Below are 17319 nucleotides of genomic sequence, written 5' to 3' on the forward strand. Positions count from 1 at the left end.
AACAAAATTTCTATTGGCTCCTGCTCTTGTAATTTCTGTTCTCGATTTTTGTTGAATTACTCATTTCATTTTCAAAGTCGGGGACTGAGACCGAGATGGTGTCAAATGTGCCTCCTATACTTTAATACTCCTCTTGTCGGTAAAGAAATGATAGCCTATTTTTTATTTGTTTCCTAGTTTCGTTATTGGAAAGTTGGCCCACAGCAAGAAAATGAATTTTCAAACCAAGAAAGCTATGTTTTTATTGTGACAGTGAACAATGGCCTTCGATGTGCTGATCAGTATTTATAATATCAGTTATTTCATGCACTAATTTGATCTTGTGACACAATATTTCAAAACTTCGAGGGGCTGATAGCTTCATTTTTTATGTGCAATTTGAAAAAAAAACGTAAGATGACTCTGGTGAGGAAGGAGCTAAGTCTTGGTTTAGTGTAAAGACAAGCCAATCCTTTTTTAGTTCAAAAATAATCTAGGCTTTTACTCGTTCTGCAAACGGCCAAGTACTAAATTCGGTGGGAAAATGATCCAATTCTAAACTGTACTTATTCTTCTCTCATATAGTAGCCTGTTTTGTAGCAGGATTGTTTGAGTATTTTCAATTCATAAGATTAAAGGTACAATGTTGGCCCTTGGCCCCTCCAATACAACTCATTACGTTGGAACTGATCTTGCAAGGAATCACAAGTGCATTTTCGATATGCCTGATTGGGGTACAAAGCGGACAAGTGGTCCCTCCAATCTTTTCCGTCTCACACTAGCTTTTCACCAGAAAGGTAGATGTGTTATACCTTATTTAACTCAAATACGTGTAAGGCTTTTAAATCTGTATGACTGAAGGACCAATGTGGACTATTGGTCTCTCCATCCCTCCTCCAAACTGCAATCTTTTAGTGGAAAGATATGCATGTGGCGCATATGAACTTAAATAATGCAAGAACTGGCAATCTGTATGATTAGAATCCCGTAAGAATGTTTCATCTGGTTTATTACAAGATAATATTAGGCTCGTACCTGCTCCAACAACTCGGTCCCTCTTACTGCCATCTTTAGAAAGAAAAATAGGCAGGTGTTCATCTGTGCCTTTTTTTGAAGCAGAATCATTTAAATGTTCTCCATCTGTTTAAATGGAAGTATATACTGGGTTCACAATATTTTCAATACCTCGGCCAATCCTACTTTTTAGCAGAACGGTACGCAGGTCGTACTCTGTTTGAAGCGGAAGTACACAAAGATTTGAAATCCATAAAAAGAATTTGAAAGATTTGAAAAGATATGATTCTAGAAGTAAAGTAGGCTAGTGTCACGCTGCAGGAATGCACTGCAGGGCCGACGCAGGGACCTTAGTAGTCAAGAATCGTCGTTAATTCTTAAATAAAAAAAAAGTAGGCTTGTGACCTCCGCAAAAAGCGTACCCCGCCCTCCGCCTGCCATTATTAATTTTGGTCCAAAAAGGTAGGCTTCTTGCACCTTGTTTAAAGTTAAAACGCAAAGTTTAGTTTGCTACTCGTACTAGAGTAGAGTAGCAAAAAGGGTCGGGTTACGCAAGGTTACGCAAGGATTTTCAACCTGTGCTATTTGAGACACGAATTGGACTAGTAAAAACTCATCCTCCTCCATAGAGCCTTACTTCGCAAGATGTTCAGCTTAAAGTTAAACCATTTTTTCCTACCGATAGGCTTGGAACTTATCGGACAAGAACCCTTGGCCAATAAAAATTAGAGCAACGCTTTAAGAAGTATTTAACCCCTTTTCGCCCCTGTACGGAAGTTCTCAGTTCTGCTTGAAGCCTATAGGGCAATCACGTAAGCCCAAGGAACAGTTAAGACAGATTTTCAGACGCTTGTCGCTTCAACTACTCCTACCTTCTACTCAAAATTGTCCCAATAAACTTGAAATTTCTTAAGCATGAGTCTTCGCCTGAGATATTTTAGTGTGTTGAACTTTAAGGCCCAGGCGCTAGTACCCTTCGAAGCTTTATATTTTAGAGATTTTTACTTTGAAATGGAGACTAATTTGTTAGCAAGAATCGACTAGCACGTGTATTTTAGGTGAGAGGGCTTATATAATTCAAAAATGTGTTTATTACTGGTTTATGATATGCATTTGCCTGTTAGGATTTTTTTTTGTCTATCCTGAAAAGGTTCTTGGTTTACAATCGTAAACCATGTTGATCTTCAAGGAATGGGGGCTAAATAACTTTTCAAATTGTCAGTAGTGTCTGGGTGGTCCTGTTACTGGTGAACATAGAACCAAATTGGATTGATTATCAAATGTGTTGGAAAGTAATAATTGGTGGTATATTTTGAAGCAGAGTAACGTAGCTTCATTTATTACTTGCTGTATTTTTAGAAATAACAATATAGATACAGTAAGGTTTTATATTTAGGGGCAGAGTAAGAAACTATAACCTGAATGAGTAACGGATTTTTAAGAGTAAAATTATTATTGGGCGTCAGAAAACTGAGTATGAAGTTGGTTTTAAGCAAAAATAGATCATTTCGAGCAATGTGTCATTAATTTTTGCAGAACAAGTTTTTCTTGGGAGATATCATCTAAAAAATGTACAAGGGTTAGCAACTATGGATCTGAAGCAAAATTGGTCAGCAAACCTGCCAAAAATTGCTGCAACACTTGAAGTTTCTGGGGCAATGTAAATGTAGCTTATTTTCTGTCTCTTTTTTTCCTTAGGTGTCGTGGATGCAAAATCTATTTCCCTACAAGAGAAGAACGAGACGCACACAAACTGTCTAGTGATCATATCGCACGACAATCGTCCAAACGTCATGGGGAGACACCGAAAAGAGGAATTTCGTCTGCACGGAGGAAAGATATCATCTCCCCTCCACCAAAGCGTCGATTGTCGAAAATAAAAATAGAAACAAAAAAATATATTGCTGAGGGTATGCAGGTAGAATGTCCTGTTTGTGGACTAGAATTTCCTTCAAAGGGGGATTTAAAAGATCATACCACTTTGAAACACGCAAAGAAAGGGAAAGTGGGTGGCGAAGAGGCTTTCGTACCCAGCATTTTAAAAAGTAATAGAAAACTTTCTTCTGGTATTAATATATTGAAAGTAGTTGAAGACCTGGAGAAAATTAATAATTATGAGGTCCTAAATGGTCAAGAAACTTTGAGTGACGAGGAAGAAGAAAGTGGTGGACATAGTATGTGCCCCGTTTGCCACGAAAGGTAATATTTAAAAAATTTTAAACTTTTGTTCTACTTTAAAATCTTTATTTTTCATTTGAAGTATTAATAATAAGTTTTAATATCGTCGCCTGAAAGTGGTTTTGCCGAAAATAACAATTTTGTCGAAACTGAGTTAAAAACGCTATCTTATGAAGAAAAAACCTGCCTAAAGTTGCTGATTTACTGAACGAAAGCTGATTACATAGTCAGAAAATCTACACTCTAGCTATAGCCGATTCCGAGATACAAATTTCAAAATTTCAAACTTGTTTTTCTCTGGTTTTTGGAAAAACAGATTCGGCAAAACCGCTTTCAGGCGACGATACGTGTAGATATTTCTAACAAATGAAAGGAAGGATCATCAAATCGAATATAAAAGACATTTTAGTTGTTACAGCAGCATAAAATTTGATTTGTTTTTAGTTTTTTCCTTATTACAATTGTCGCATTATTAAATTGTGTTTTTACATTCTAATTATGTGTTAGTGAATACCATCATGAGCCTTGAGACATGGAGGATTCTAAACGTTAAAACCTTAATCCCCTCCGTTCCACGCCTCTGCTGTCATTAGCTTCTGGATTAGAAAGACAAATTAGATGGTATTTTGAAATATATGCTCGTAAGGCCCAATGTTTAGGATTAAATAGAGAGCGAACTGGTTATCTTTCCAATTTTGTAGAAAGCGATCCAGCGGCCGTTAGGATATTTTTTGTTATTGCTGTGAGACAGAGTAAACTGTCTAAACTACTGAGAAGCAGCTGAAGCTCTTGAAGAACTACTACAGCCATGCATCTTTGTGGTCTCTAGTTCAAAAACAAAATACTGCTATCTAAATTTTTGCTTTCCAAGGTTATTCACAAATAAACTGGTCAGGGCCGTATCTACGATTTTTTTTTTTTTTTTTTTTTTTTTTTTTTTTTTTTTTTTTTAGGAAGGTTTTACTAAAGGATATTTTTCGGTGAGTGGGGTTTACATAAAAAACTTAAAAAAACGAATACAAATTTGTTTATATTCATTTTTGTTACGTTGTTACGAGTCCTACAAACATTTCGGGTGAAGGGGGTACAAACCCCCTGACCCCCTCCTCCTGGATATGGCCTTGACACTGGTGGTATTTTGTAATTTTATTAGGACTAAAGAAAACATATGTAAACCCTTGAAACTACATGCTGTTTTTTTTTTGCTCTTTAAGAACTACTACAGACATGCATCTTTGTGGTCTCCTCTTTAAAAAACAAAATACTGCTATCTATATTTTTGCTTTCCAAGGTTATTCATAGATACGCTGGTCTGGGCCGTATCTAGGAATTTTTTTCCAAGGAGAGTTTTACTAAAGGATTTTTTTTTGGGGAGTGTGGTTTCACAAAAAATCGCATAAAGAATTTATTTATATTCATTTTTGTTACGTTTTTGCGAGTCGGACAAAAATTTCGGGGGGGTCCAAACCCCTGGATACAGTCTTAACACTGGTGGTATTTTGTAATTTTACTAGGACTGTAGAAAACATATGCTTGTCAACCCTTGAAACTACTTGCTGCTTTTCTTCTTTTTTTCTCTCTCTCTTTTTTTTTTTTGCAATTTAAGATCGAGCCATAAATAGTTTTCTTTTAGTTATGACACAATAATTTTACTTTCGTTGAATTAAAAAACTATCGGTTTACTATGCATATATGATATCTACCTTTCTTGTGACAAATTTTTTGGCGTGGATCAGAACAAAATTTCAACAGTCTGGCTGACCTGCAAGTCAGGTTTTTCAGTTCTGCTTGAAGCCTATAGGGCAATCACGTCAGCCCAAAGAACAAATAAGGCAGATTTTCAGAGGCGTGTCGCTTCAACTACTCCTACCTTTTACTTGAAATTGCCCCGATAAGCTTGAAATTTCTTAGGCACGAGTCTTCGCCTGAGATATTTTAGTCTGTTGAACTTTAAGGCCCTGTCGCGCTAGTACCCTTCGAAGCTTTATATTTTAGAGATTTTTAATTTGAAATGGAGACAATTTATTAGCAAGAATCGACTAGCACGTGTATTTTAGGTGAGAGGGCTTATATAATTCTAAAATGTGTTTATTACTGGTTTATGATATACATGTCCCTGTTAGGTGTTTTTTTTTTGTTTTGTTTTTTTGTCCTGAAAAATTTTGTAAACTATTCTAGACAATGAGATGGCACGTTTAAGAATGTAAAATACTAATTTTCAAGAATAAAAAATAAAAGTAATTACGATGCTAAAACCATCTGTATGTACAAATTATGATTAGAATTTGGAGTTCAGTGTATAGCTTGAGCTAAATTCGATTGCCTAAAATAAGGAACTATTAAGGTTTTCGTGAATCAACTTTATAAATTTAAAGTCTCTAAATTTAGTTACTGATCGGTTTGGAGGCTAGTATTTAAAACTAGGTGAATATAGATCAAGGCCAAGTAACATCCAAATACAGGGGGTCCGTCTAGAGTAACTGCTTAATATAGACAGTTGTTTTTAGGCTTTATTTAGCAGAAATTAATCGTTCAAAGCTTTAGAGAAACACGTACAGTGGTGAACTACTGCATCAGCAATCGTGAATAAATGTCAGTGGATCTCTCTCTATTGGTTGGGGCTGCATGAGGGCCCAATAAATGCATTTTTAGCCCCAACAGTACTCTACTCGCAGTGAGCATTTGGATAAATATAGAAAGAGAGGTGGGGGGAGGATGATCCCCCTTAATTATGATGAAGGACTTGTTAAAAGTATGCTCGTCGTATTTTGATGGGCATTGCTCTCTTGACTTGCTGCAAAAATTTGCAAAAACAGACCATGCTAAATTGAGACAGAGCTAGTAAAAGGGTCTCTCTGCACGTAAAAAATGATAATGAAAAAACAACGTTTACAAAGTAATGCTTTAGAAGTCGAAAAATTTGATTCAAAATGGGGTACGTCATGTATGTTCATGTTATTTCTTTGCTCTGTAGAAATAAGTTCTAATACATTTGGAGTGTTTACTTCCGCCCACACCATATTTTTTGTTGGTGGTTGATTTTCGGCGTAATCTTCAAGAAAAAAATAGTTTGCATGAATGTAGTAATATGACAGAACAAGATTGATTAGATGTTTTTTATTGCTGTCTGCAACAAAAAAAAGGAAACAGGAACTAGGTTAAGAGACAGCTGTTCTAATGTTTCTGAGCTAGAATTGTAAAAATAGACGCACACTCGAGGATAGAGAATTACCGTGTACTATATACTGTATAGAGATAAACAGCCTTGTTATTGTGCTGACCTAATGTCACTTGGTGATATGGTTAGATTAACTAGTTGTTTGTTGTTTTTTAATCTTCTGTATGGTGCTAGGCTACTTGTGGCGATTGTGTTTTTGAAATCTCCTTTGCCTTTTCAGAAATCTCCGAAGCTAGGGACCTCTTGGGTTTTTCATGTTCTTTGGATGTATAACCAAGTATCTCACAATATTTTGTACTTTCTTTTTAGCTTTGGAAATCTCAGGAAGTTGTCCCTGCATTTAGCAGAGGATCACGGCCGCTCTAAAGATCTATTATATTGCGAATTCTGTGACGTTATGTTTTCTTCAGAATCAGATGCAAAAAAACATAGAAAAGCCCATTATACGCAGTCCGAGTTTTGTAAACTTTGTAACCAGTGGTAAGACCCTTTTAAATTATCCCTTTTCTCTCTATTTCCCAATGCCTTCCCCTTTCTCTATCTTTCACTGCCTCTCTTCGCTCTCTTTCTCTTCAGTTTACGTCTATTATTTTAATTTGTAAATGGCGTCTTGTTTCTGTTTCCTGTAGGAATTTTTTGGATTTGGGGACTCTCTCCATTTTATTAACGAAGTATGAACCGTTTCTTACGGAAATTTTGCAACTCTATGAAAGAAACAGCTGAGAAAAAAGTAAGATAGCTCTCGATGTTTAAGTGCAGTAAAGGTGTTTTAGCACTTTTGAGTACGGAATTTCACAAAGTGGCTTTTAAAATTGTGTGTACAGTCAATATTTGTTATTGAATGTCCTCGTTTTATTTTGGGTATTGACCCGTATGGAAACAGGTGGGCAAGACTGTGGTGAAATTTATCCTCTTCTCTGTTTGTCTTTGAGTGTGTTCGGACCTTGGGTTGTAGTTGATTATAGTTGAATTATGATCAACTCCCAAGTGCTTTGCCTTCCACTGTCATAGCTACTCTGATCATTTTACCCTTGAGCCCTAGCTGTCTTTTCACTCCTTCTGTCACTGAGTAGAGTCAGTTCGTAGTCACTTACGGGAGCAGGGAATTTTCTTATGGATTTTGGAAGTTTTGACAAAATTGGTTTTATGGTTTTTGAAAAAGTCTCCATTGAAGTTCCTCTATCATTTTTTTTGGAATTGAGTTAACTGCAGTTAAGTCAGTTGTAATCAAATATCATTATCCAGGGCTCGAACGTACTCTATACAAGTTATTCTTTTGATATAGATACATTCTTATGTATAAAATTTAAAATCAATCAGGCTATGCGAAGAGGGTTTAAAGACGAAGCGGGTTTGTAGTTGTAGTAAGCTTTAAAAAGCATAAATTTACCGTTACTTCAGTTGAATCCATCGGTTGGCAAAAACCAACACGCTATAGGAACTTCGGTTACTTTCGATTTTTCATATTTTATGTTTCCATCAGTCCTGTTGATCGCCCCGACTCAAATTTTTCCATTCGCAGTAGTCGTTCACAAGACTTGGTAACTTTAGACTTTCTGTTAATTTTGTTAAAATCATGGACACCTGACTCGATTTTATTAGCAAATTCTGTTTTCTTTTTTTGGGAGGGGGAGGTGAAAACGACCCTAAACCCTCCTGAAAGGAGATACACAGTTCAACGTTTTTTGAAGCTGTTGATTTTTTCTTAGTTGGTTTGCTCACAGCCTGTGGTAACCAAAGTGCACCAAAGTGGAGAGCACCAAATCAGGGCTTGAAACTGCGACTTGGTATCCTGTGACCGAGGAATCTGTACACCACAGAGATGTTGAAACCAGAAAAGAGTCTTAAGGTCATAGTAACAAGTTTCTATAAGAAGTGTTTGACTCCCCTTAAAAAGACAGTTTGAGTTAGAGCCTAGACAGAAGATTTCATCTAGTTGGATGGGGTGGGGATTGCTCTTGACCATGGTTTGATTCTATGATCTTAGCATTTAGAAAAAAACTACAGTATGGAATATCCAGCAGAAAGTGTAAACGCTGCTTCCGATAGATGAACCTGGAAACTTGAAGACCCTCTACATAATTAGCTGATTCTTATTCTTAGTTTAAGCTGTTATAATCTGGTCAAACTTAGAATAATAAGAAAACTTCACTTATTTTTTCTCCATAGGTTTACTACAAAGAAAAAATTGGAGAAGCATATGCTAAGTCATCTGGGCGAAGAAGAAATTTACTCTTGTTATTTATGTGACAAATCCTTTGCCAGAGAAGAACAGCTAAGGGTAAATTAACTTCTGTCCTTCTTTATTATATTCTCAATTGGTAATTACGTTCCAAAGTATTATTTCTTAATTCAATTTTCAACCCGTCAGTTTGAAAATCAATAGTGTTTCTTAATGATTGCTATTCCTTAGTAGTAGTAGACAGGTTTAATAGCAAAAACTTGACAGCTATCGTTGATTTGCGTTTCTTTACAACATATTCAAATCAAACTACGCTTGTAAATATAAATCAAACTATAAATATTAAATTCTTATTGTACATTTCAACGAAAACCGGGACGAAAGAATTACCATATCGGTTGATTCTTGCTTTAACGGGAACTAACTTACCTTGCTTTCTCGTTCATGATGGTAGAGGTTGATCATGTAGAATGTCACAGTGCTGAGATTTAGAAAGCCAGAACTTTCCAAAACTCATTATCAGAGTTTTGTACTGGTTTTGGAGTGACGACAATCCTAGCAGTTCCAGAGCTTTTTCGTAGTGGTTGTCACGGCGGCCAAAGATGATCGATACCGCTCGCTTCTCAACTGATTGAAACTCCTGACAAAGATACACTGTTCTAAGTGCTGAGATACACTGTTCTTAAGAAGTAACAAGAGCTGAAGCCCTAGTCATCTGATATAACTTCTAAAGGCTATTCACTGTTGCACAGGACTTAATTTAAAAGGACCAAAAAAGAAGAAATCCCCAAATAGTTCCCATTCGATTCCCAAGCAGTAAGGGAAACCTTACTTACCAGACAACAAATACCAGAATATAAATTATCACTTTTTAGTGGAACTTATTGATTGCTTGCAGTTCCTATGTCAAAAAGATGCATCTTAAATAACCAATTTTGAGGGTTATTCAAGGTTCAAGAAGTAAAATACTTTCCCAGCTAAAAGAAACTTAGTTTTCATTTCAAGTGTGTTTTACTAAATTGTAAATTATAATTGAACAAAAAATCGCAAGCGCTTCTCTGTATACTTAAAACATACGACTAGGAAGCTGAATCTGACAAACAAGAAACATCTTAGATCAAAATAGAAGTTCTAATGCTCATTCTATAATTAATGAAAATATACCAAAAATCACGTTCCACCGATGTTATACTGACTCGGAAGTCCAGCGTGCTGACAATTACACGGTGGAACCTTGACGCACGAAAACTACAGGCAAATTCCAAGAGCTTGTTTGATAGAAAAAAAGAGGTTCCACCGAGATTTGAACTCGGATCGCTGGATTCAAAGTCCAGAGTGCTAACCATTACACCATGGAACCTTGTAATGAAATTTGAAAGTCTGATAGTTGAAAAAAATTAATGATATCAACAATTTACATACAAAATCAATACGACTCAACCAAAACCAGACGGTTGACATGGAGAGAATCTGATAAAAAAAATATACGTCTAACATCTTTTAAATTAACTATAATAGGAAAGAAAGGAAAAAACAAAGAACAAAATATTATAATAATAATAATACTGCAGGGGCAGCAATTACATACCATATTCATGTTGTGGGGTCACACTAACCAACCAATAAATAATTAAAACCTTGGTTTTTTTCACTCTTTCTTTTACCTGTCAGTTTGGTCAATCATTGGCATCCCTGTCACCCCCCCCCCCCCCAAGAAAAATTGTTGATTAGCGCCCGTGTCACATTGTCCCCTCTCCCCAAGATTTTTCTCTAGATCCGTCCCTGTCTCACTCTGCAGCTTGGACCTTCGGTCCTCACAAATGGGATCCTGTTCCATTCAGGAAGGTATTACCATCTACTGGCCTCAACACCTAGAAAATCGAACTTAGTTGGTAATGTAAAGGGGTTTATCCTATATCCTGATGGTTTCAAGACTATAATTTTTAAGTTTGTTTGAGGGTTGAAAATTTTTATTATTCAATCAATTCAAATTCTAACAACATCTGTCCAGGGTATAGGAACCATAAGAGGTCAGTAAAAATAGACTTTTAGGTCCGACTTAAGCTTGAAAGGAGTTTAGCCCCTTCCCCAATCTTGCTCAATGTTTGCACAAAACTTCAATTTAAAAACGTTTAGAACTATAGTGTACTGTTTTAAAAGATTAGAAATTCATCTTTGAGGACTTTTGATGATTGATATCTTTGTCAATTTGTTATGGAGTTTTCTATGATCAAACAGTAATCGCCATTTATCGAGTAACTTGTCTTCAGTATTGATAGAAAAAGAAATTAAGGAAGCCTAATTCAGGTCTTATGGTGGATGGTTTAAATTACCATTTGAAGTAATTAAGCTATCCTCCTCCCTTCAATTTTTTTATGGCTGACCACTCCTGTCATGATCCTTTATTTTATTTAAGAATTAACGATGCTTCTTGACTACTAAGGTCCCTGCGTCGGCCCTGCAGTGCATTCCTGCAGCGTGATTCGATCTCTGAGTCCCGTATTACCAAGCTAAGGTCAAATCCACTGCGCCACCACAGGACTTGTCATGATCCTTAATAATTGTAGAGCTATTTTTAAATTTCGGCGCTCTTTATCGCTAACTTCTTCGTTATTAATGTTTTGTCTTCTCAACACGCATTTCACGACGAATACCTGCAACTGTGAGGGACTTTGGCACGAAACCTAATCACGGCACTCAGTCCAAATTTAGCTGAATTTCTCTTTGTATCATGCATTTTGGAAGATTGATATCGTTGAATGGAGTGGATTGATTTCTTACCAAAAGTGCAATTAGACGGGTAGTAAACGAATACGCTTCTACTACAAGATGAACCTTGGCACTTCTCGCGCTGAAACATGAACAGAATGTATTTCGTCTTCAATGTATCTCTGCTTCCCCAGAAAAAGAATTATGAAGTTCTCCAGAACAAAATTTCAAAACTATTTTATCAAGCAGATTATGCAGTTAGGTGGCAGAAAATTTTGAATGAAGTAGTTATTTTGTTAGTTTGATACGCTAATACGTACTATTTTTATGTGACGAGTTTGTTTATATGCGTTATTTTGATTTGAATGTTTCTCTACTTTTTCAGTGTTCATAATTTAACTTAGTGGGATTTTAGTCGCCTGTTGCTGCCTCGTTGATGTCCTTTAAGTTTTTGGGCATTTATTTCTTTACTTTTAGTTATTTGTCTTCTGTACGATTTTTTTTATTACTTAAATTATTATTCTGTTTAAATGTGTAGTATTTTAACAAGTGAAACCCAAGTCACGCTTACTTTCCCCTCATATCTAATGCCGTTTTGTCGCAAGTTTAAGGTGACTTTTTTTTTTTTTTTTTTTTTTTTTTTTTTTTTTTTTTTTTTTTTTTTTTTTTTTTTACTGAGATTGCATATGTACCTTTGTTTTTAGTCGCACGAAGATTTGATGCATTCTGACCAAGCACGATTTGAATGTGCGCTATGTGGTGAAAAATTCACCAAGAGGAAAGATTGTTTGGTACATATAGCCGAGCACGGGGAGTTTGATAATCACGCTCAATTTGTGCAACAAATTTCCATTATAGAAGAAGGGCTTGAGGACTCCAATATGGATAGCGATCTATTCTTTGGTGATGATGATGAAGAATATATTTTTGAAGATACTAACTAGACTCAAGTGTTCTCAAGTAATTTTTAATTTAGCCAACTGAAATAAAACTTTTTTATTATATTTTGCTTTTTTCTGAGTTGGCAAGATAGTGTCAAGTGTTTTGATTATGATAGAACAGTTTTTTTTAGAAACTTTTTTATAACAGGTTAAGACGAATCATAAATTTTACAGTCTAGTATAAACAAATGCGATTCTTATAGCGAAGGTAATTAGGAAGGGATATTAACTAGGTTTTAGTTTCAAAAAATGTTAGTTTGGGTCTTAACCATTTGCGAGTTTATCAGGCTAGTTTTACTCTGCCGCCTGCAAATGTGTTCTAAGGTATTTAATAAGATAAAGACGGTTATTTAAATGCTCTAAATTGATTGATTGATAACCATTGTATCTACCATTCTGGTTAGATGTGCGGTGTCTGTTTAACCTGTGGTCTTAACGCAGTAGGTTCATGGTGGAGACCACAAATATTATGGTAAATTGTGGCATATATGGATTGGCTAGTAAAAAACTTTTTTGTCTGAATCTTAGGAGAGACTGAAAAGAAGGAGGCAGAAGTTCCGATATTGAATTTCCATAAAAGATGAATGTACTACGGTTTTTAGAGTTTGGAGGCAATTATAAATTCTTCAAGTTTATACTTTAGTATTATGTATCAAATACTTCTAAATCGTCTGCTCAAGTAATGAATACATGAACTAAAATTGACTTATAAGTACATTTATTTACGATAAATTGTAAAAAAAAAAAAAAAATACAGAATTTTCTAATAAAATGATTTACTTGAATGCACTGGCTATTTGCTTTAAGCTTTACCAAGTACTCCAACAGGAGATCTCCCAGCAATTTTTTCCCTAGGAATTGAATACAAGCTCTGTTTGACATTAACAGAGGTTGAAAATGGGAAAACGAAGGTGAAGGTAGCATTAAAGAAAACAAGCTACCTATGTCTGTCTCCTTAAGAACTGATGAATACTAAACTTGTTAACTGCGGAGGTCTACCTTGACAAATCCCTGTTGTCGTCTTAAAACCCAAAAAGTTAAGATTCATCTCCAAATATAAGTAATAAGTATTTGCTTCAAGTATTCTAACCGCTCTAAGCGGAGATTTCCCAAAGAATTTCTCCATGAGGAAAGAATGGCGCCCTAGTAAAAAAAAAACCTTGCAAGAGTCACTTTAATTTCAAAACCCATAAAAACTAAACTACCGCTTGACAAAAGGCTGGATAACTCGTCACCAGACTGATACTCGGCCTTTTACCCATCTCGAATACCTTGTATATTGAGAAAAAACTAATCTTTACAGCAAAAGAGGCTATACTAGTAGTACTATCGCCTACCTTACATAATTAAGAAAGTTGCTTCTTGTAATTACATGGTCCTTTATGATCTTTTAAGGCAGCTTTTGCGTGCAGCCTTTTTTTTCTTTTCTTTTTTACTGTCTTTTGAGTGTTATGAAATATTCTGTGTAAAGTAAATGACAATTTTTCCAAAAAATTTAATTTCAGAATTCAAGCATTTTCACCAATTTCAGTTACTCAGTTTTGAAATTTCTCTTTTTGTCTTCAAAAAACATCAAGTTCGAACAAAAACCAAGCGAAGGTAACAATAATGATGTACTTGAGAAAGTACTCAACATTCTTTGGTACTTGTGTTTCCAGTACCTACTTATATAACTTAAATAATATGTACTCCAGACTGGTTTCACTTGATGTGAAACTCGAACACTACAATTTTTTAAACAAGAAGTGCTTAAAGTACTTTCTAACACTGTTTTTGATTGAGTTTATGCCAAATATGAGTTTAAATTTTGCTGAATTAGGAACTGCTTTCCTGCACGAAATTAGCCTATAACTTCAGAGGAAGTAAGTGAATATATTCAAATTTCATGCCACCTTAAGAAGCATGGGTAGAATATTTCTGCTATGTCTATCATAGAATGTTTTGTACAGATTTTCATTTCTGCCAGGGTAACTTTTATGAAAGTTGGAACTACTAATAGCGTGCGACAATTTTAACATGAAATATAAAAAATTTAGGAATGACTAGCCCAAACAGAAATTTAGCCTCTCTCAAAGGGGGCAAAATTTGAAACAAGTGAGTTGTGTAACCTCAGAAGATGTTACACAAGAGTAGTGATAAATTATATAGGAGATCGACAATTTTTTTTTCTCCTGATTTAGTTTAGTTTAAAATTCTGTTATAACATACAGAAACCGTAATGATCTCACCTAGGATTCCCATTATGTTTTTTTTTTTTTGCCAGTCTAATGAATTTGTCCGCCTTTTCCTGAGACATAAACTTCGATATATATGTCTGATTAGGTTTATGCGCAAAAAAGAAGTAATATAGCAATAATTTACTAGAAAGTCTTAAGGATATGATGATAATAATAGTCATGATTAAGAATAACGACACCTATATCAAAAGAAGCATAGGGAGGGAAGAAATAAAAAGTTCATGTTTAAGTAATTCAGCTCACGCGCGCTCTATTAACTACAACCGCAACTAAATGCACTATGGTGAACATAAATTTCAGTAAGGCGAATTGTTCTATCCCATATTGCAATTGTAAGATTTGCAAAGCAAACTCTCCGTATATTCTTATGAATGAAGATATTTGGGGGTCGTAATTTTCAGACCGATCTTTGCGAAAAAAACTATAGCCAACAACTCTATAGCCAATAAAAACCATTATTAGTTCTTCTATTTTCAATTATTTTCTTCAACAACAAAATAACATTGTCACATCAAAAAAAGAGAAATAACAGAATTATAAGGATGCGTAACAATGCCTGGCCATCAGATAGGCTTTAACATGAATTAATAGTGTGAAGCCGCAGTAATCATTCTTATTTTTCTTTATTTGCAGGATAACTTTAGCTGGTGGTATACGCAAGCCCGTACCTACCCAAATTGTTCGAAAGTTCTTTCTTGGGGAAAAGGACGAATATAAATGCAATGAACTTATAGACATAAAACCAGTTTAGTTCCATTTACGGTAGATTTAAAATATAGATAGGGCATAAAGTGTTTTTTAATTGGGAAAATAAAAAATTATACTCTTATACTTGCTCCTGCCTATTTCAGAAGAAAAAGAAAAGAATGACCCAAAATTGCGTGAAAATTATGCCTAGTTCATTCTAATAAGTATATCGATTCACCCGTATTAAAAATAGTCACTTCTAAATATGCATATTAATAAAATGTACTTCCCAGAGTAGTCTACAAAAGTTTTGTATATTATATTCTTTTATTTAATAAGTCCCCCGGGTGATACCACTTTACGGCTTGAGGGGTTGCAGCCTCAATTACAAATGCGAGATACTTTGTTCAAGCATCGAATTTCAGCTTATTATTAAAAAAAATTAAACTTTTTGTTGTTGGATATTCCCACTCCTTGAATTTTCCACAATGAATTGGACCACTTTCCAAAGAAAAAATAATCTACGCCCCCAGGTCTAAATGGATTTCAGTCAATGAAGCAAACTAGGGAGAAGAGAATAAATATCATTTGGAACTCAACATGACCCTTTGATAGTCAGGCATTGATATCGCATGAAGAAAGAATATGGTCAAAATAGACACTATGAGAAACTAAATTAAAATGTTCTAAAGTTATTCCTGGCCATACTGAGATCAGACTCATTGTCAAGGGAAATGATTTGTTAAGATTGTTGTTGTCAGCTCATTTCACGACAGAAGACACGCAAAACGGTGACTATACACAAGGCGCATAGTTCTGGGAAACGCTTCTTTGGGTTTGAAAGACAGTCGCGCTATTTTAATTACTTTAAATGGATGAGGGAATATATAAATTCAATAATAGAAGCTTTTAGTTAAGGCCACAAAACTGTCCCTTTGTTTTTATACATTTAAATGCACTTGTGTACACCGTATAATTCCTAGCAAAGAATATGCTCAAAATCTAAGTTAAATTCATCGTCACATAAAATAATTCTACGAAAAATGTCATTTTCTAAAGTGAGTTAGGTTTTTCTACGTAAGTAGATGGCCAAATCCTAAAACCGAGTCGTTTGGAAAGTTGTCCTAAACCGGCTTTAGTTGTAACTAAATTTTGGGTAACTGCTTAAAATTAAAATTTTTGATAGGCTTTCTTTTTTGTAGTCCCTCTAATTTTTCCCGGTGTACAGGTATATGCGCCGTGATATGTTGATCTATGTATCAGTTATCTTCAAAGCCTTCATTGCTGGACTTGTGTCAAGTGACATACACCGACAATCACAACCACTCACAGGGCATTCACCCTCCTCCCTAAAAAAAGAAAAAGAAAGATAATCAGATTAACAAACCAGCAAATGATCAACTAGGCTATAAAATTATGACTATTACATAAATCTATGTCTAGAATCAATATATCTTAAATAAATGTCTAGAATCAGGCAGATTTTGTTCATCACAAAAAGTAACAAGGATTTCAAACGTCAGAAGAGTGGCTCCCGAAAAAACTTACCTTCTACACTTGTCCTCATCCCCCCTCCATCCCAAGAGAGAAAATGGAGCTCCACGTAACGGCTGTAATAAATACAATCTTTGGAACAGGCCTACATGGTTCCTCAATTTGAATATATTTCGGATCCTTTTCTTACAGTCGAGCTCTATTGAAATATGCAAAGACTAATGAAAAATTGACATTAATCTTTAATTTTATTTTAGTGGAAAAGACCTTTTTAGTTTATTTTTAGTTTTTTAGTGCTGCACCTATAGCTTATTTAAACACTAATTTATTTAATCCTTAAAAAACAATATTGAATTTTGTATTTTTACCATAAGAGAAATCACAGATTTCTTCATTTGTTTGTTTATTTTTCTCGAGCGTGATCTTATCGAACAAATGGTCCTAAAAGATCGGGAGGGACCTCATTCGAACGGGAATCAAAAGTTCTTGAGCTTTTTTCAAATAAAGGGCAACTAGACCCCCCTCCCCTTCACATCCCATTTGTCTCAAAGATATGTGATCAAAACTTTGAGATAGCCTCGAAGTCTTATTCATTCATTCCGATTTGATTCACCGTAGCTAAAAAGATCCAATAGCTATTTCTTTGGAGATGACTTGACTGCTAACAGCCCCTGAGGAAAGGACTTTAAGTTGAGAAAATTGCCTATTCTTTACATATAG

At 35.1% G+C, this 17319-nt stretch overlaps 2 protein-coding genes and 1 non-coding gene across 4 annotated transcripts in view; 1 reads left to right on the forward strand and 2 right to left on the reverse strand.

Annotated features, from left to right (window-relative positions):
* LOC136036259 (zinc finger protein 711-like) overlaps window positions 1-12244 on the forward strand; it is a 34856-nt gene extending 22612 nt beyond the window's left edge. The window contains exons 6-9 of the mRNA XM_065718391.1: window positions 2692-3192; window positions 6659-6829; window positions 8519-8630; window positions 11945-12244. Coding sequence (XP_065574463.1) covers window positions 2692-3192; window positions 6659-6829; window positions 8519-8630; window positions 11945-12184 — 1024 coding nt within the window. The 3' untranslated portion in view covers window positions 12185-12244. The remainder of the gene's footprint in view (window positions 1-2691; window positions 3193-6658; window positions 6830-8518; window positions 8631-11944) is intronic.
* Trnaq-uug (transfer RNA glutamine (anticodon UUG)) lies at window positions 9820-9891 on the reverse strand. The gene has a single exon. It is a non-coding gene; the product is annotated as a tRNA-Gln (tRNA).
* Window positions 12245-14868: 2624 nt separating the features above from the next.
* Window positions 14869-17319, reverse strand: part of LOC136036260 (GATOR2 complex protein MIOS-like) — a 75978-nt gene continuing 73527 nt past the window's right edge. The window contains exon 15 of one of the 2 annotated variants that reach the window (XM_065718392.1): window positions 14869-16454. In XM_065718392.1, coding sequence (XP_065574464.1) covers window positions 16358-16454 — 97 coding nt within the window. In that variant the 3' untranslated portion in view covers window positions 14869-16357. The remainder of the gene's footprint in view (window positions 16455-17319) is intronic. The other variant, XM_065718393.1, reaches the window with a different exon arrangement.

Source organism: Artemia franciscana, chromosome 15 (assembly GCF_032884065.1).
Source record: "Artemia franciscana chromosome 15, ASM3288406v1, whole genome shotgun sequence".
NCBI classification, from domain to species: Eukaryota; Metazoa; Arthropoda; class Branchiopoda; order Anostraca; family Artemiidae; genus Artemia; species Artemia franciscana.